The sequence below is a fragment of the Alosa alosa genome, chromosome 10, assembly GCF_017589495.1.
Source record: "Alosa alosa isolate M-15738 ecotype Scorff River chromosome 10, AALO_Geno_1.1, whole genome shotgun sequence".
Taxonomy (NCBI): Eukaryota; Metazoa; Chordata; class Actinopteri; order Clupeiformes; family Clupeidae; genus Alosa; species Alosa alosa.
The window spans coordinates 35,170,647-35,190,581 of record NC_063198.1 but is presented as its reverse complement, the minus strand read 5'-3'; the positions used below and the strand labels follow the sequence as shown (position 1 = coordinate 35,190,581).

The following is a 19,935-nucleotide window of genomic DNA, read 5'->3' as shown; positions in this document are numbered from 1 at the left end:
TCCACATCATGCTATATAATGCACTTCATGCTATATACCGTATTTTCCGGACTATAAGTCGCACCGGAGTATAAGTCGCACCAGTCAAAAAATGTGTCATGAAGAGGAAAAAAACATATATAAATATACCCTGCTGAAAAAACCAGCCTGACCAGCTAAAGGTGGTTTGCTGGTTGACCAGCTTGTTAACCAGCTTGTTTGACCACCCTATAATGGTTGACCAGCTAGACCAGCAAATCTCTTGCGAAAACATACCTTCAGCTGGTTTACCCACCTAACGATGGTAATTTAGCTGGTTTTGCTTGTCGTATTCACCTCAATCAAAATCAGCTGAATTACCATCGCTAGGTGGGTAAACCAGCTGAAGGTATGTTTTCGCAAGAGATTTGCTGGTCTAGCTGGTCAACCATCATAGGGTGGTCAAACAAGCTGGTCAACAAGCTGGTCAACTAGCAAACCACCTTTAGCTGGTCAGGCTGGTTTTTTCAGTATAGGGATATGTTGCACCTGAGTTGCAGGACCAGCCAAACTATGAAAAAAAGTGTGACTTATGGTCCGGAAAATACGGTAATGCACATCATCCAGAAGAGAAGTTATATAATGCACATCATGCAGAAGAGAAGTTACCTCCCTGCTGAAAAAAAACAGCTAGAAACCAGCTGATGCTGGTAGCTGGTTTTAGCTGGTCTTTGCTGGTTTTCTTCCAGCTCTTGCTGGTCTTTGCTGGTGTAGCTGGTTGGGCCACCAGCTGGATATGCTGGTGTAACCATCTGAGGAAACTGGTCATGCTGGTGTGACCAGCATGTCTTGTGGGATACAGCTGGTGCAAGATGGTCATGCTGGTGACCAGCCTGTCAAGCTGGTCATGCTGGTTTGCTAGAATGACCAACATAAGCTGGCATGGCCAGTTAAACCAGCACTATAGACCAGCAACACCAGCTAAAATGACCAGCTTGAGGTGGTACGACAAGCAAAACCAGCTGAATTACCATCATAAGCTGGGAAAACCAGCTGAAGGTATGTTTTCGCAAGAGTTTTGCTGGTCTAGCAGGTCAACCATCTTAGGATGGTCAAACAAGCTGGTTAACAAGCTGCTCAACCAGCAAATCACCTTTAGCCCAAAACCCCGAAGGTGACCCATCCGTGGCCCACTGGTTAGCACTGTGGACTTGTAACCGGAGGGTTGCCGGTTCGACCCCCAACCAGTGGGCCGCGGCTGAAGTGCCCTTGAGCAAGGCACCTAACCCCTCACTGCTCCCCGAGCGCCGCCGTTGAAGCAGGCAGCTCACTGCGCCGGGATTAGTGTGTGCTTCACCTCACTGTGTGTTCACTGTGTGCTGTTTGTGTTTCACTAATTCACCAAATTTCCCTTGAGCCTCATAAATGGTGTAAAACAGTGTAAAACAATGCCCGAGGCACCCCCTTTGAAAACCTTTTGGTAGCTAACTAGCACCAGATTTCAGAGTGCAGGGGACAAGCCGAAATGAGCTATGAGACAAAAGTTCACACTCGGTATCATGTTTCAACACACTTTAGGTCAATATCACACCGAACTTCTCCTTTAAGGCGTCAGGAGGTTTAAGTCTTTACTGCACTGCTACTGTACCTGTTAGCTTTTTCAGCCGTCTGCTGAAAAGAAACAGCTAGAAACCAGTTTATGCTGGTAGCTGGTTTTAGCTGGTGTTTGCTGATTTTTTTCCAGCTCTTGCTGGTTTTTGCTGGTGTAGCTGGTTGGGCCACCAGGTGGGCATGCTGAGCAACATCTGAGGAAGCTGGTCATAAGCTGGTATAAGATGGTCATGCTGGTGACCAGCCTGCCAAGCTTGACATTGTTGATATAAGATGGTCATGCTGGTTTTCTAGAATGACCAACATAAGTTGGCATGGCCAGTTAAACCAGCAATGTAAGACCAGCAACACCAGCTAAAATGACCAGCTCAAGGTGGTATGACAAGCAAAACAAGCTGAATTACCATCGTAAACTGGGTAAACCAGGTATGTTTTTTCGCAAGAGTTTTGCTGGTCTAGCTGGTCAACCATCATAGGGTGGTCAAACAAGCTTGTTAACACCTTAAGCTAGTCAGACTGTTTTTTTCAGATGGAACATTAGACAGGTCAACATTCACTTTCCTCTACTTTCTACTGTAAGATACACAAACCAATGGAAGCATAGTTCAGAGTGGTGAGGTGTGATGTTAGCCGGGTGTTAACCTGACCTGTTCAAAGTGAAAGAGAAATATCACTGTCAACAACAACAACAGATGCATTACCTTCCACTTAGCTTTGGCGAAATTCTTCTCTATCTGAGCACACACACCATCCTTGATGTTCTTATCGGAGGCAGCATTTCCAGAGATCCTGGGAAGACAAGGAGAAGTGTGACCTATGTGAGGGTTCAGAAGTGTGACCTATGTGAGTGCTCAGGAGAAGTGTGACCTATGTGAGGGTTCAGAAGTGTGACCTATGTGAGTGCTCAGGAGAAGTGTGACCTATGTGAGGGTTCAGAAGTGTGACCTATGGGAGTGCTCAGGAGAAGTGTGACCTATGTGAGTGTTCAGAAGTGTGACCTATGTGAGGGTTCAGAAGTGTGAAGTGTGACCTATGTGAGGGTTCAGAAGTGTGACCTATGTGAGTGCTCAGGAGAAGTGTGACCTATGTGAGTGCTCAGGAGAAGTGTGACCTATGTGAGTGTTCAGAAGTGTGACCTATGTGAGTGTTCAGAAGTGTGACCTATGTGAGTGCTCAGGAGAAGTGTGACCTATGTGAATGCTCAGGAGAAGTGTGACCTATGTGAGTGTTCAGAAGTGTGACCTATGTGAGTGCTCAGGAGAAGTATGACCTATGTGAGTGTTCAGAAGTGTGACCTATGTGAGTGCTCAGGAGAAGTGTGACCTATGTGAGTGCTCAGGAGAAGTGTGACCTATGTGAGGGTTCAGAAGTGTGACCTATGTGAGTGCTCAGAAGTGTGACCTATGTGAGGGTTCAGGAGCTGCATGGCCGTCACTAGACCCCTTTAATTGGGGCACGTGCCCCAGTATTGAACTGCTGTGCCCCAGTAAATAAGTTAAGGTTTTTAACTAACTCCTATTGCCTCTTTGACAGCAGATGATTATTACAGTTTTTAGATTAGATTAGATTCAACATTGTACGAGCAGAATAAATATGGATATGCAGTATGAACGATATAGACAGATATGTTTATCTTTAATACTTGTGTCAACTCTGACATTATTTTTTAAAACAATTAACACAGAAACACTAAACGAAAGCACTCTGGCCAAAATGCCTCATTTGCTTGGAACAGACTCGAACATTTAGAACACTCTTAAACTCTTAAAACATTTAGAACATGCAGCAAAAGCAAATGTTTATAGCTGTCAGCATTGAGCATTGAAAATAAGGGAGACTTCTGGTTGTCTGGGAAAATTGCAACATTCGTCTTTCTGTTGCTATCCCTCTGCTGACTACAAGAATTCAGACAACAAAACTGCTGCACTAACTAAATGAGGTTTGAAGTTAGGTCTAACCTGACTTTACTTCACAGATTGGCATCAAATTGTGCTGTCACAACAACCACAGTGTTATCTTAAATAGGCTAATAACTCTAAGGTCATGTAATAATAATTATATAAGAGTATTAAATTACGGGATATTTTACGGGAAAATATTAAAACAGCCCTGCTGAAAAAAACAGCCTGACCAGCTAAAGGTGGTTTGCTGGTTGACCAGCTTGTTTGACCACCCTATGATGGTTGACCGGTTAGACCAGCAAAACTCTTGCAAAAACATACCTTCAGCTGGTTTTCCCAGCTTATAATGGTAATTCAGCTGGTTTTGCTTGTCGTACCACCTCAAGCTGGTCATTTTAGCTGGTGTTGCTGGTCTATAGTGCTGGTTTAACTGGCCATGCCAGCTTATGTTGGTCATTCTAGCAAACCAGCATGACCAGCTTGACATGCTGGTCACCAGCATGACCATCTTGCACCAGCTGTATCCCACAAGACAGGCTGGTCACACCAGCATGACCAGCTTCCTCAGATGGTCACGCCAGCATATCCAGCTGGTGGCCCAACAAGCTACACCAGCAAAGACCAGCAAGAGCTGGAAGAAAACCAGCAAAGACCAGCTAAGACCAGCTAAAACCAGCTACCAGCATAAGCTGGTTTCTAGCTGTTTTTTTTCAGCAGGGAGGAAGACAGCGGGAATAAAGTTATAATACGTGAGAAACCCGTGAGAGGGTTGACAGGTATGAAATGTTGCCTTCAGACAACACATCTTGAAGTTAAATCATTGTGTGATTTCAATCAATCATTACACACTGGACTTGTTCTCAAAATGAGGAGTTTTAACTGTCTGTGCCATTTCTTTCTCTTTTGCTGTGATCAGAAAAACTATGGAAAGACAAAATGTATTGAAAAATAATGAATTGTATTAATTCCTCCCAAGATGTAATAGATATGTAAGACCTACAGTAAGAACATAGACAAGACAAATTGAATTGAAATACAACTTACTAAATTTTTCATTGAAGTAGACCTACAGTAAACACCTGGACTTGTCAGCTCTTCTTGTGTGTGTGTGTGTGTGTGTGTGTAAGAAGGAGAGAGAATGGGATGTCTATGAGAGAGAGTAAGTGAATGTGTGTGTGTATGAGTAAGTGTGTGTGTGTGTGTGTGTGTGTGTAAGAGAGAGAGGGAGAGAAAATGGATGTGTATGAATGAGAGAGAGAAATAGACTGTGTGTGTACCATTCATGGTTTACGGCTTCTTGCGCTGTGATCCTGAGGTCCTGGTCCACCTCCATCAGACGAACTACCAGATTCTTAGCTGCAGCAAAACACGCACGCACACACACAAGCCCATTACACAACACACACACAAAACAACACACACAATCCCATTACACAACACACACACACACACACAAAACTCCATCACACACACACACACACACAATCCCATTACATAACACCAATGTTGTTGTCGTTACAAAGTAACGAGTTACAGTAACGTAACTACTTTTTCGAGTAAAAAGTAGTGTAACGCACTACTACTGAAAATTTGGTAACGTAACGTAGTTCCTTTTTCAAATCGGCACAATGTTACTTTTCCCAGGGACAGATTTGACAGCGACGCTGCTTTCTCAGCTCCACATGGCAGCCTACGTGATAGAGGCTGGTAGCATGAAGTGCAATCATAGCAAGCGAGACGTAGCCAACGCTAACTTCTGAGGGATGGAGGTATTCACATTACTTTACTTTACTAGAACTCGTTGAAACTAAGGGGAGGAATGTGAGTGTTAGTTGTAGCCTACACTGTGCCCTGATTTTGTCCACTGTCGTTAACTGCCAGCCTATTGATACGATTTGCACTAGCTTTGCACCAAATTTCGGAGGAGTGCCTGTTTAATGAAAGAGTATAAGGCTATAAAACTAGATGTACCGCATAGCGGTACAAAATATGACTGCCGCTCAGTTCTGTACATCCGTTCTGCGAACATAAATCACACTAATCAATTTGTATCCATCTTCTACTCCACCCCCACTCTTGAAACGTTTGTTTATGCTTGTTTGGCATGCCTGTGTGTGTGTGTGCGGCTGCACAGCAAGTAGCCTACTGGCGCTGCGAAGGTGAATAGATTTGTAGCACTAGCCAAAAACTTTGTAGCATTGTTATAAAACCTTTAAAATCTCTAAACAATCACAAGAAGGGCAGTTCATCACAGTTCATCCATTGCAACTGGACTGATGAAAGGTCATGTACACCTGTAGACTACATTGTATTTGGGAAAAGCAGAAGGTATCAGTTTTACTTTTATGTATTTATTTATTTATTTATTTATTTATTTACAAACAAAACAATCCAAAGCAATCCAATCCAAAACAAAAAGCTGGTAGCTGGTCTTTGCTGGTTATCTTCCAGCTCTTGCTGGTCTTTGCTGGTGTAGCTGGTTGGGCCACCAGGTGGACATGCTGGCATGTGGGATACAGCTGGTGTAAGATGGTCATGCTGGTGACCAGCCTGCCAATTGTTGGTGTAAGATGGTCATGCTGGTGACCAGCCTGTCAAGCTGGGCATGCTGGTTTGCTTGAATGACCAACATCCCTGCTGAAAAAAACAGCTAGAAACCAGCTTATGCTGGTAGCTGGTTTTAGCTGGTCTATGTTGGTTTTCTTCCAGCTCTTGCTGGTCTTTGCTGGTGTAGCTGGTTAGGCCACCAGCTGAATATGCTGGCGTGACCATCTGAGGAAGCTGGTCATGCTGGTTTGACCAGCCTGTTGTGTGGGATACAGCTGGTGCAAGATGGTCATGCTGGTGACCAGCCTGTCAAGCTGGTCATGCTGGTTTGCTAGAATGACCAACATAAGCTGGCATGGCCAGTTAAACCAGCAGTGCAGACCAGCAACAAAAGCTAAAATGACCAACTTAAGGTGGTACGAGAAGCAAAACCAGCTGAATTACCACTGTAAGCTGGGTAAACCAGCTGAAGGTATGTTTTTGCAAGAGATTTGCTGGTTTAGCAGGTCAACCATCATAGGATGGTCACACAGGCTGGTTAGCAAGCTGGTCAACCAGCAAACCACCTTAAGCTGGCCAGGCTGTTTTTTCCGCAGGGTAGACAGGCAGACAAGCCCCGTAGTATAAGTATCCCTGCTGAAAAAAACAGCTAGAAATCAGCTTATGCTGGTAGCTGGTTTTAGCTGGTCTTAGCTGGTCTTTGCTGGTTTTCTTCCAGCTCTTGCTGGTCTTTGCTGGTGTAGCTGGTTGGGCCACCAGCTGGATATGCTGGCGTGACCATCTGAGGAAGCTGGTCATGCTGGTTTGCTAGAATGACCAACATAAGCTGGCATGGCCAGTTAAACCAGCACTATAGACCAGCAACACCAGCTAAAATGACCAGCTTGAGGTGGTACGACAAGCAAAACCAGCTGAATTACCATCATAAAATGGGTAAACCAGCTGAAGGTATGTTTTCGCAAGAGTTTTGCTGGTCTAGCAGGTCAACCATCATAGGGTGGTCAAACAAGCTGGTTAACAAGCTGGTCAACCAGCAAACCACCTTTAGCTGGTCAGGCTGGTTTTTTCAGCAGGGATATATACTCTTTTGATCTTGAGAGGGAAATTTGGTCTCATTTATCCCAATCCGTGAATTAGTTAAACACACACAGCACACAATGAACACACAGTGAGGTGAAGCACACACTAACCCGGAAAAGTGAGCTGCCTGCTACAGCGATGCTCGGGGAGCAGTGAGGAGTTAGGTGCATATGGGCATGGGAGAGCAGTACTCAACCACTTCCCCCGCCCACATTTTTTCTACTGGGTCGGGGATAGAACCGGCAACCCTTCGGTTACAAGCCCGAAGCCGTAACCAGTAGACCACAGCTGCCCCCAAATAGACAGGCGGACAGACAGAAGGACAAAGGACCCACACACACACACACATACCCTGAGTTATGGACACACAACCTTACACACACTCTTCCTCTTGCTGACCTGAGTCGGAGATGTCGTCCCAGTAAGGAGAATCAAACTCGTAGTCCCCCGCCAGAATCTTCCGGAACAAGTTCTTGTCATGGTTTTCATAATCATCATCATCGCTTTCGTCGTAGAAGGGTGGATTGCCAGACAACCTGTGGAAATCAAATACAGATCATAAACTAGATCATAGTAGATCATAAACTAGATCATAGACTAGATCATAGTTAGGTTACATGGGCTAGGAAATTAAATACAGATCATAAACTAGATCGTAAACTAGATCATAGACTAGATCATAGTAGATCATAAACTAAACCATAAACTAGATCATAAACTAGATCATAGACTAGATCATAGTAGATCATAAACTAAATCATAAACTAAATCATAAACTAGATCATAGACTAGATCATAGTAGATCATAGACTAAATCATAAACTAGATCATACGTGAACACTAATATTCAGATTATGTTGTCATTGTTAACATTGTTAGCCTCCCTTGCATGACAGCTCTCTATCTTTTCCTTGTGTAAATAAAGCTAATATTATTATTATTAGTAGTAGTATTATTGGCTTTAGGCCACTCAAACGCTCGGCAGCAGCTGTTGGTGTCGCTGTTCTGTAGCTCTTAGAGCCTTTCGGTTTGGAGCCCCTGCTCTGGTGCCTTCTTTGGGACATTTGCTCAAGCTGTCCAACTGACCTGTATGACGTATATTTACCCAATCAGCTGTCCAACTGACCTGTATGACGTATATTTACCCAATCAGCGTCTTACTATTTGACATATTTATTTTGGGTACAGTGAAGTTAAGTTGTGTTATCTTATATACATTTGAACAAATTATGTTTTTAAATGGCCAATGGGGGCCCCCTGGCAGACTGGCACACGTGGGGGCGTCTAAGTGTTGTCTAGTAACGGGGACGCTGGCAAGATGCGCCGCTCCATTTGGCCTATTTTTGTTTGATTATTTTCTAATATTTACATAACTTGATTTACATATTTTTCTGATTTGTATATTTTATTCGTTAACATATCAACTCGTTCGTTGTTTTTGTTGCGTTTTTTTCCCTTTCCATGGTAGTTTGTTGCTTGTTTTTGCCTAAGACGCTGCATCCATTGAAAGACTGTTATCTCCGTAACATTTGCTATCCAACTCATCAGCATACGGACACAGTGGCTGTTTCAGTCGGTTGACTGTCAGTTGGGAGTAGTACTCCTCATTCAATCTATGAACTTCAATGGCTGATGTAGTCGGTAGACTCTCAGCTGAGACATCGGTGGCTGATCTAGTCGGTGGACTGTCAGCTGGCCTAACGCAGAAGGACGCAGCTTGTGCATAGCTCCCGTTGGACTGTGTCAGTTTGAGCATGCCTTGATGATGTTGGCCCTTCGATACACTGCCCTACAACTTTTGCAGTTGTCATTTATCAACGCGGCTATCAGCGAAAATGTGCTCCACCTCTGCCGGGCGACGGGGATATTGCGCATCTACCGAAGTTATGCCCCAGCGATTACAAGTGTAAAGAAAAAGGAATCATCTGCGAAAATGGACATAAACAACAAAAAGACACTTTTAAACATGCAGCGCACTAACTTTTGCTGGTGAGCGCTCATCTGATATTGGAGATCGTCTTTTGGGTATGCCTATATCGGACTTGTCACAAGATTTTAAGACACGTAAAAAGCTTGGTTTTGTTCACATAAATGCTAGGAGCCTTTTGCCAAAGATGGACATTTTAAAGTTGTGGGTTAATGACTCCAACTCTGATGTCATTGTCATTTCAGAAACTTGGTTGAATACCAATGTTAATTACTCAGATATTTCCCTTTATGGTTACAATATTTGTAGAGCTGATAGAGTTTTAAACAGGGTGGTGGCGTAGCTATTTATGTTAGAAACAGTTTAAGCTTCTCTATAAGTGTATCACCTCTGTCCTGGGTCAGTTTGATTTATTAGCCATTAACGTAAAACTCGGTGGCTGTTCTCTGGTTATTGTGGGCGTTTATCGTCCACCCTCTGCCAATCCTGACGCACTACACAGTCTCTCAGAGCAATTCACTTCTCTAGATAATTCTGAAGCTGTCATTTTAGGGGACCTTAAAGGAGAATTCCGGTGTGATCTAAAGTGAGTTGAAACATGATACCGAGTGTGAACATACGTCTCATAGCCCATCACGGCTTGTCCCCTGCACTCCAAAATCTGGCGCTAGTTAGCCGATGCTACCAACAGCTTTTTCAATGGTGGTGCTTCGGCATCGGGCTAGCCATGCAAATAAATCACTGTTTTACACCATTTACGAGGCTCAATGTATCTCCAAACTTCATTGGTAGACTTCCGAGGGCCCTGACATTTAAAACGAGACATTGAGAACTTTGAAACTGGTAGTTTACTTACAAGACGATTTATACAGGCAGTACCTTCACGAAGTTTAGCGTTTGCAGCCATCTTGAATTTAGTCACGTTAAGTCGAGTGACGAGTAAGAATGAACAGGTATGATAATGGATCAGATTCCAAAAATAATTCAGTGGAAATGCATGGATTCCAGTTGCTGCTACTGGAAGAAACTGGAATCCATGCATTTCCACTGAATTATTTTTGGAATCTGATGAGACATACGTTCACACTCGGTATCATGTTTCAACACACTTTAGGTCAATATCACACCGGAATTCTCCTTTAACCTAGATTGGATGTCTCCAGCAGCTGATGATTTAAAACATGTGTGTAATGAGTTAAATCTTACCCAAATAGTCACAGAACCCACACGACCTAATATGAAAATTCCCAGTCGTTCATCCCTGTTAGATCTCATTCTTACAAATAAGCCTCATAATTATATGCATAGCTGTGTATTCCCAATGGATTTCATTGATCATTGTCCTGTGGGCTGCATTAGAGATGGCAGAAGAAAAAGGTCAGGGTCTCTGTATGTAAATATTATTATTATGCAGGCATTTTTACATGATCTACATGCCAGTGACCTTACTTCTTTAAATCTTATTCCAGATGCTAAACTTGCATTGGAAACTTCCAGACTATTTGTAACACCTTAGCAGATAAACATGCCCCTTTTAAGAGATTTAGGATAAAAAATAGATGTAACCCTCGGTTCAGTCATGATCTAGGTGAGATTATTTCTCAAAGAAACAAAGCTTCGGCATTGGCAAGATCCACTGGTAGTGATGGAGATTGGCAAACTTTCAGACATCTTAGAAATACATGCACTTACTTTGTGAAAAGGGCTAAATCTACCTATTATTTGAACAATCTGTCTGACTGTGGTAGCAATCCAGCGACATTCTGGAAAGTGATTAAGTCACTTAAAGGAGAATTCCGGTGTGGTTTTGGCCTAAAGTGTGTTGAAACATGATACCGAGTGTAAACGTATGTCTCATACACTGGGTCCCAGTTAAATTTGGACGGGTTCCTTCATGAATCACGCAGAATCTCAGCAGAAATGGCACAAACTGCAGTTGACACAAACAACCACAAGGTGTCACTTGGGAGTTCTGCCACAACTATTTTTGATGCGACTTGACTTAACTGCTTCCATGCCGCAGTGAGCCATTACCAAACATATATGATAATACAATAGCGTGAGTTTATATGTCTTATACCCTATTTGTCACGGTTACTTATAGATGTGATAGTGTAACGATAAGTGCATGAGACTTTCAGCGGGGGCACGGGAACTTAAATTGATCACGGTAGTTTAAGCTTACACTTAAACAGACAAAACATTCTCATATGAAAATGTAGATGCCATTGTTGTAAAATGGTGCAGCTCCTTTAAGAAAGTGCTGTGCGCAGGGATGGAGAGAGAGAAAGCGAGAGGGGATGTGTGTTAGAACTTAGATGCGTGTGGAAAAAGTAGACGTGCTGTTGAGACTGGAGCGAGTCATATTCAAAATAATGCAAAAAATAAATCCGCAGATAAAACCAATTATCCTCATTCATTGCAACTGCAGCATGCCTGCTTGCCGACGTTCAAACGAAAAAGATATCAAAGCACCTTTTGCGTTTGAATGTAGCATTAATTTTTTTTAAAACAGCTGGACAAATGATTTAGCTAATTGATTATAGCCTGCACACCAGCAATTGTTGAACATTTACCTGTACAAGAGTAGCCCAGCCTAACATGTTGCATGTTGTAGGCCTACTGTAGAAATTTCACTTTTTACACAATTTCAAGATATCAAAGCAACAAGAGGGTTGAGTCTGAATGACACGGAGTTCAGACTCATATTGCTCCTCATAACCGTCTATAAAAAAGTGTTTTTTCTTTTCTTTTTGAGCACGTCCGAATCCCAGGACATAACGCACTGGACCTTATAATAGGCTCGATATATAATTCCAAAGGGGGCAGATAGGGGCCTACTGCACTTAAAACTTAAAAAGATTTAACGAAGCTTCCCGAAATTTGAAATTGCGATCAGTGACTGGCATCGGGTCAAGCTTTTCGAAGTTGAACAGGCTATTAAAAACTATTTGCGCACCTCAATGTCACAGGAGAGACTAAGCTCTCCCTTCTATAAATTGAAAAAGATGTTATGCTACCTGCAAACTGGCCTATGATTTCATTGCTGAGTTTGCGGCAAAGCAAGACAATGTTTTTTCAGAGTAAGGATATGGCGAGTCAGTGTCATTTATTTGTCCAATGTTAGCCTACAGACCAGTTTCCATAGTGCACATCTTATCAACAGTTTGAATATCGTGTGTGTTTCTGCTCATTGACAAATAGGCCTACCGTTCAGCACAATGATTCATGCCCAATTAATTTCCCCTGTTAAAGTGTTCGCCTTTGTTACACTATTTGGTTTCGTGATGTAGCCTATGATAAACACCATATGGCCAAATATGTGACTCAGCTAATGTTATAGGCTATACAATTTCCCCTCTTAAAGACAAGCTGGTGTAGCTTATTAGACTAGGCTACTAAAATGCACCGACGGTAGCCTTGGCTATGTGTAAAGTAAGCTATCGCATGATTTCATGCACGTAAGTTCATGCATCTGTCAGAGTCTAACCAAAGTCAATCTTGCCAAAAAAGCCCTCAAACCTGAAAACACATGAGGCAAAAGTGCAAAACATCACAAAACTAATTAAACTAACACGCGCATATTTTTGTATTGCAATCATTGTAGCCTACAGTTGTAACAGCGCGTAACAGTCGTTTTACTCCCCGTATGCGCTCATTATAAAGAACGTTTAACGTGTCCCAAAAACAGCTATCAACTAATCACTAAACGTCTTATAAACAAGTATTGCCAGGAGCAACACCTTGCAAAAAATTATAACAATAGGCCTAGGCATTTATATGGCTCTGCTCCTGCCTAGATTCAAACTCAGAACTGCCTGAAAGTTGCAGAACTGTTCTGGAAATACGCGCATTAACCCACTCGACCGTCAGACAACGCTATCTGCTTCGAGTAGGCCTATTGGGTAGGACTGTAGCCTACACTGATTGCTGTGGCACAGTCTTGAGTGACCGAATTAGTTTTCCTTTGTCATATGAATGCTGTCATGTTGTAGCCTAGAAATCTAGACGCACCCTAGCGGTGGCAAATTAATTTGCTCAGCCTGTACGTCTAGTATCGAACCATAGGAATTTCTATTGGCTTAACACCGTGGATGTTCTCCAATCACAGCGCTCTATTTTGTTAGAGAGTCTTAAGGCGGGCTTAACAGGATAACGACATCCCGCGACGGTGAACAACAAGGAAGGTGGCTATGGCTTAACTAAGAGCTGTTGTTTGAATCGGCGTTGGCGTCAACTTTGGAGGAGTTGGACTTGTGCTTTTCTTTGAAAGTTGAGCAACACAATGCACTTAAGTCATTCCTTTCAAGAAGGATGTATTTGCCCTTTTGCCGAATCGGATCGGATATGGTCGTGAAGGCTGGCCTATTGCATGCCTAGGCAGTTTGAAAGACAATTCTCTGCCCGCCCCTTGGATTAAGCAGGTGAATGATTCGATTCCAGACTATACATTTCAATGTCATGTTGTTAACATTACTGTTGAGGAGATGCTGTAGGCAAAGGCTATATTTAACATTGTTAGTGTAGTAAAACAAATCAGAACTATTCACGAGGTTTCTGGGCAGCATATTTATGTTCTGTTAGCAAGCAAACTTCTCATGACTGCCGACAAAGTAGCCTACTGCCAGCTGACGAAGCTCTCATTTTAAAACATTACTGAGAGACAGGCACTGTACAATCAAGACATCTTGCCACTGAATCCAAAACTATGTTTAACATTATGTACAAAGCTTATAGGCTACAGTGCAGGCACGCCTGCAGGTGTACGTCTGTACACACTGTGCGTACCATCAGGCTACTCAACAGCGAGAGAAAATTTCCCTTGTGTGTGTGTGTATTCACACCAAATTGGCCTACCATACCTTCCCAACTATGCACAGTATCCCATTAGCTGCATGCCATCAGGCTATTTACCATTTTCTACTACGTAAAGTTAGTGAACACATTTTGTTTGAGCAGGAGAGAGAATACGCACGCAGGCACGCAATAGGCTACTTGTTGTTTTCTTTTACTCGGCTATCTATATATGGTTATCAGCACACAATGTTGAGCTAATTCACGAACTCAATACTCATCATGGATATCACAAGTTTTAAACAACAAAATCAGAAAGGATGGAATCAGCAACACTAGGACTTATTCCAGATGGAAAAGAACAAGGTAGGCAATTGGTGTGCTTGTCAGAACGTTAGACTGCACTAAAGCCAGACGTCACGTTACGCTAGAACAAAACTAAAGGTAACTTTAGCATGTATAGGGCTGTATCAAGTTGTCCAAATGAATAGGTCATTGTAGACGTTGTCGTTGTATTATTGCATGTGGATGTTGTTATGCTATGTAGGCTACTTTTTTGCTGACTGACCAATGCATGGACCTAAAACAGACAAATATTGTTCACGAGTAAATGTTTTTTTTTTTTGGGGTGATGGGTGTGCGTAACATAGCATTAATTCCTGCAGGTGCCCCGGCTACAGTGGACTAGCATGTTGCAGGGGCTGCTAAAAACACAGAGAAACGCACTGAAAACTCGGCCAATCACAGCCCACAGCAGTTGTACTTACATTTCACCCAGCTGCGTAAATCGCCTTGATGGTGAATGAAGTGTCAATTCTTAACTGGGACCCACTGTAGCTCATCTCGGCTTGTCCTCTGCACTAACAATGCTACCAACAGGTTTTCGTTGGGGGGGCCTCGGGCATCGGCCTAGCCATGCAAATAAATCACTGTTTTACACCATTTACGAGGCTCAAAGTAGCTCCATACTTAATTGGTAGACTTCCGAGGGCCTTGACATTTAAAACGAGACATTGAGAACTTGAGAAAGCACAGGTAGTTTATTTATTTACAAGACGATTTATACAGACAGTACCTTAAGGAATTTTACCGTTCGACGCCATCTTGAATTTAGTCACGATATGTCGAGCGACGAGTACGAACGAACAGGTATGATAAGGGATCAGATTCCAAAAATAATTCAGTGGAAATGCATGGATTCAGTTGCTTCCAGTAGTGTGTGTGTGTGTGTGTGTGTGTAAGGTTAGGTGTGTGTGTGTGTGTGTGTGCGTGCGTGCGTGTGTGCGTGTAAGGTTAGGTGTGTGTGCGTGCTTAACTCACAGGATGTACATGATCACTCCCACGGCCCAGCAGTCCACAGGGCGACCGTATCGCTGCCTCCCGACCACCTCCGGGGCTACGAGTTAAGACAGGGGTCACACACACACACAAATATACAAACACACATATATACACACACACAAATATACACACACCCTGAAACTTAGACGTCTCAGCCATGATTCTACACAAAGTTACCACATCCTTTTCTGAACATCTTTATTCAAAAAGCCGACATAAAATGGTTTGCTAAGCTATTAATTGAAGCCTACTAACCGACACTTTCAGAAGAAGGCTCCAGTTTTTTCAGGTCAGTCACATGCATTACACTACTATTTCACGTAGATGTTAGGATTATTTAGCATCGATGTTACTGGGCACTGTAATGTTACGTTAGCGTCAAATCGCCTCAACTAAGTTAATATCGAAAATGATGACCGAATGGCAGAAGCACACACATAAATTTAGTTAACTTGAATAAAGTTATTGTTAGTGAAAATCATTGTGCTCTCATTGTGAGTTAGCTTAACGTTTGTCATACTAGCCATAAGTAAGACAAAAAGCATTAAACGGCTGCTTGTCGGCTAACTGAGGTAAAGTTGTGAACCGCTATGAACCATTGACCGTATAATTTGAACATGGAGCTGCGATCCATGCAACGATGAGCGATAGCTAGTTACCATAATTGGTGTTAGTTATAATTGACGTTTGAAACTCTTATTGATTTATTTATTTGTTAAACACAAATTTGAACGAACACTTCTTGTCTATGCAAAGATTCCCTGTATGTGATCCAGACAGGCTGGGTGCTGGAGAGGGCTCTGGACTCTAACTTCAATTCTCGTCTGTGTAGTCGACACTCAGAAGCATCACTTCAGCACTGATTCCATGGTACTTTGACATTTTTCATACATTTAAATGGAGCAACCTGATTGTATATTCCAGACATCATTAGCATATACCAGACATCCCAAGTCTCCCGGAAGTTCTGGGAGTCTCCCGCATATTGATAGTGGCTCCCTGATGCCCGCAAATTAGATAAAATATCCCGGAATCTAGAGCGAGCGAGCAAGAGTGCACACACGAGACCGAAACTTCAAATCGTGTGTGCATCTGAGTGTAGCGCGCACACGACGGGGATGGAGAGAGAGAGAGAGAAAGAGAGAGAGAGGTAGCTGTGTGGAGAGAGAGAGGTAGCTGTGTGCCTGTTCAAGACAGAGAGCATCCTGATTGGCCTGTTTCAGTTCAGTTCAGAAGGAACAGGAGCGTCACGGCAAGGCGCGGGTTGTTGTTGCTCCGTGCCCACACTTTGTTTGTGATGTGATGAACTGAAGTTCTTTGCACAGAGGCGCAGTGCGGAGCCCAATATGATATAGTCACATTTAATTGATTTAATTGTAACAGTAGCTGCTTGAAATAGCTGCTTGACTTATATGTGGTTTAATGCGCATCGATAATTTCAGAAGATGAAAAGAAAGTTCAACAGATGCTAAGAGAGACGAGTTTAAGTTAATAATGCTAGGCTATATCATAAACTTAACTTAGGCTACCTATAAAGCATGCTTATGACATCAATAAATAAGGAAAATATTCACATATACACACACTCACATATATCCGTTTTATTTAACCAGAAACACACAATCCCTTCAGTCAACACAGTTACAACAGACGTGCGGACCGGTGACAGCTTTTGGTGGAAAACACTTTGTTTGTGATGAGGGAAGGAAGAGGGGGCGCCGCGAACTGAAGTTCTTTGCACAGAGGCGCAGTGCGGAGCCCAGTGTGATGTAGTCACGTTTAATTGATTTAATTGAGACACTTAAGTCTTGTATGTAACAGTGTCAGTGGCAATCAGCCTAATGACACAGCCCCACCTGTTTTCCTATGATATTAGGATTGGCTCACTGTCTTGCTGCAACGGCCTGCTGTGTTTAAATCTAGCCGAGTCTGCATGGCTTCAGTCCTAAGCTTGTCATTGTCTTTGCACTTGGCATCTCATTGTTGATTCTTAGTGTACAAGAGGTGAAGGAAGTGATCTAAAATAGCCTTTGGTTGAGCTGTCGGAAGAATGGGATTAATTTGAATGGAACAAAGAGATATCAAACTATACAGGGCTGTAGACCCAAAGGGACATTTTTGGATTATTGACGAGTCAGTCAATAGGGGCTTCGGAGCAACGTGCAGTCCCCCCTGCAGCGTGCCAGCGAACGGAAAAATGAACAAAACAAACCAATTAAATATCAACTTAAAAAGGCATGTAGTTGTAGCGCGTTTCTTCTGTGAGAGGTGCAGCTCGTGTGTGTTGCTGTCCTCAATTCAGTGCTGAAGCAGACAATGCGAAGTTACCTAGAATGTTAACTTTGAACTCGTTATATTCAGTAAAGAAGCACTACACAGTAAAACCATTGTAGGCCTATGTTATAAAAAATGTTCTTCATCTATTCTTTTACTCCGCTATACTCAACGTGGAAGTTAGGAAAATCGCCCTTCTGGCTTGTGTCAATATTGCACCGTGCGCGTATGTGTAGGTCTACCTGGTGTGCTACGGCAAGCAACATTGACAGAAAAATACACTTTGCTACCGTTTGTGCACGAAATGTGCACTCGCAAGCATATCCCACGCAATTTCCGTGGTCAGATACAAGGCGGGGAACATAGGACCTGGGGAACATAGGTACGCTCCCGTGTCATTTCATGTGCATATTATTCAGGACTAGCCTACTAGATGACTATTTGCCAAGGCTACATAAATACCAAACTACCAAAATCTACATATTTTATTATCACAATTTCTAACTATAGGCCTTCCTTATTTGGTGTGTTGAGTAGAAACAAATAATTAACAAACATGGGCTATTCATCATTATTTCAGTATCTAAGAAGGCTAAAGTATTTTTTTTATTTATTTATTTATTTATTTAGGGGGGGGTCCCTGAAATGGTTTTTTGCAGGTTGGGATGTCTGATATACTGCACAAACATGAATGCATTTCAGACATTTAGAGTGGCCTTTTATTGTGAGCAGTCCAGGTCATATCTGTGCAATAATTATGAAAATAATTATCATTAGCATCTTTTGATAAGTCACACATGGAAAGCAGTTGTATTATGCCTTCAAATGCAGGTTTTGGTTGGATACAGATTGCATAATTAAACAATATGGCATCAGTGGCTGACTAGTGTTTGACTGGACCTTGGCCTAACTGTTAATGACTACCTCAATAGGGTGTAGATATGAGCTTACACTGTTTCACTGAAAACACAAAAATACAACAAAAGGTTATTCTACAGAACTTTACATACACCAAATTTGTTTTGCTTAGAGTCCGCATAAACAGGGCATGAACAATAGTTAAATATGCCTGTCCTGTCCCCATTCAGCTAAGTGTTCTGTGAGTTTGTTCATTATAACTATATTGCGAATAAGTCTGCAAATCTTATTCTTATAAATCTAAAAATTCTTATAAATCTTATAAGTTGTGGTCATATATTGCCACAACAGTCTATGAGTGCCATATAAAAATACATTTAGCTTCATTTGTGAGCACTTGTTCATAGTTTGCATAAGCAGTAAGTTCAAGGATGTGACATGTACCAATATTTCTATTTTCAGATCTGGAACATTTTGAAATCCTACCAGATGGAGCGACCAAGTCATTGTTGAGCAGTGGCAGCTTCTGACTTTAAGGACTTTGTCACCAGCAGACCCCTTGATTATTACCTTATTTACAACATTTACATCTGTCCGTCTTTAAAGTGATCTAATATGTACTGACTATGCACTAGCTTAGTGGGCAATTTCACGCAAAACTGTCACGTCCATAACGCCAACACAATGCCATGGTATGATGTGAATGATGATTAGGCTACTTGACATTTGAGCATTCACTCTTCTTGGTTGTAGAACGTACATGAAAAACTTTTCACATAATCATTCGCATCATGCAAATACCATTCCATTTAGTTGGTGTTATGGACGCGACCGTTTTGCGTGGAATTGCCCTAGTACATTTTAGTTTTTGTTATTTTAGTTTCACAAATTCAGTAGTTACCTGTAGTGCTCAAGATATACAAGTACAAATAATTCACCTTTACTTCTGCATCTGGGTCTTCAATTCAACCTACTGACTGAAGTTGTTGTAGGAGCAACAGTCATAAATGTTTTTGAGAGGACAGGCAATATTGGTTTGGCATGAGTTTTAATGAGTTAAATGTAATTCACAGTTCACAGAACAGTTCCATTAACATTTCCAAGTGCAAATTCAGTGCCATCAACAGTAAGTTTGTTTTCTGATGTTTAAAGAACATAAATGAGGTTTGGCATAAGTAAGGGGTAGGTGTAACAGTCCATCAATAGACATAAAGTGAAATGTACAGTCTCAATGGGTTCAAGATCACCACACCCCAGCCAAACCACTTCATCTGGACCTCTAGTCCCAGGTTAGAGCCCATGGACCTCCTTGCCACCTCTTCCCCATGGTATACTGCCAAAACGTGATATTAAGAGTTAATCAAAATAAGTAATTATGTACAACTAATACCCTAGGCTACTACGATTTTGTTATCAATTCACACCAACAAGTTGACAGAATACAGCGAGCTAGCTGATGTTATTGTAAAATAATTAACGTTACAATGAAATGGCTGCCTGCCACTGAGCATATGTGATGGGTAACATTAATCACAAAAAAATAAAGGAAAAGATACATTTTTGTCAGTAACGTAACTGGTGAACCTGTAAAGTTAAACTTCTAAATTACTCTACGTTATTTTACCGTAACTTAAGCAAGGGAGG

At 42.1% G+C, this 19,935-nt stretch overlaps 1 protein-coding gene across 1 annotated transcript in view; it reads right to left on the bottom strand.

The window, feature by feature from the left end:
- Positions 1-19,935, bottom strand: part of LOC125302399 (caM kinase-like vesicle-associated protein) — a gene marked incomplete at its 3' end in the record, with an annotated part of 86,619 nt that overhangs the window by 31,072 nt on the left and 35,612 nt on the right. The window contains exons 7-10 of the mRNA XM_048255551.1: positions 15,139-15,214; positions 7,497-7,633; positions 4,748-4,826; positions 2,271-2,358 (exon numbers count right to left, since the gene is read on the bottom strand). Coding sequence (XP_048111508.1) covers positions 2,271-2,358; positions 4,748-4,826; positions 7,497-7,633; positions 15,139-15,214 — 380 coding nt within the window. The remainder of the gene's footprint in view (positions 1-2,270; positions 2,359-4,747; positions 4,827-7,496; positions 7,634-15,138; positions 15,215-19,935) is intronic.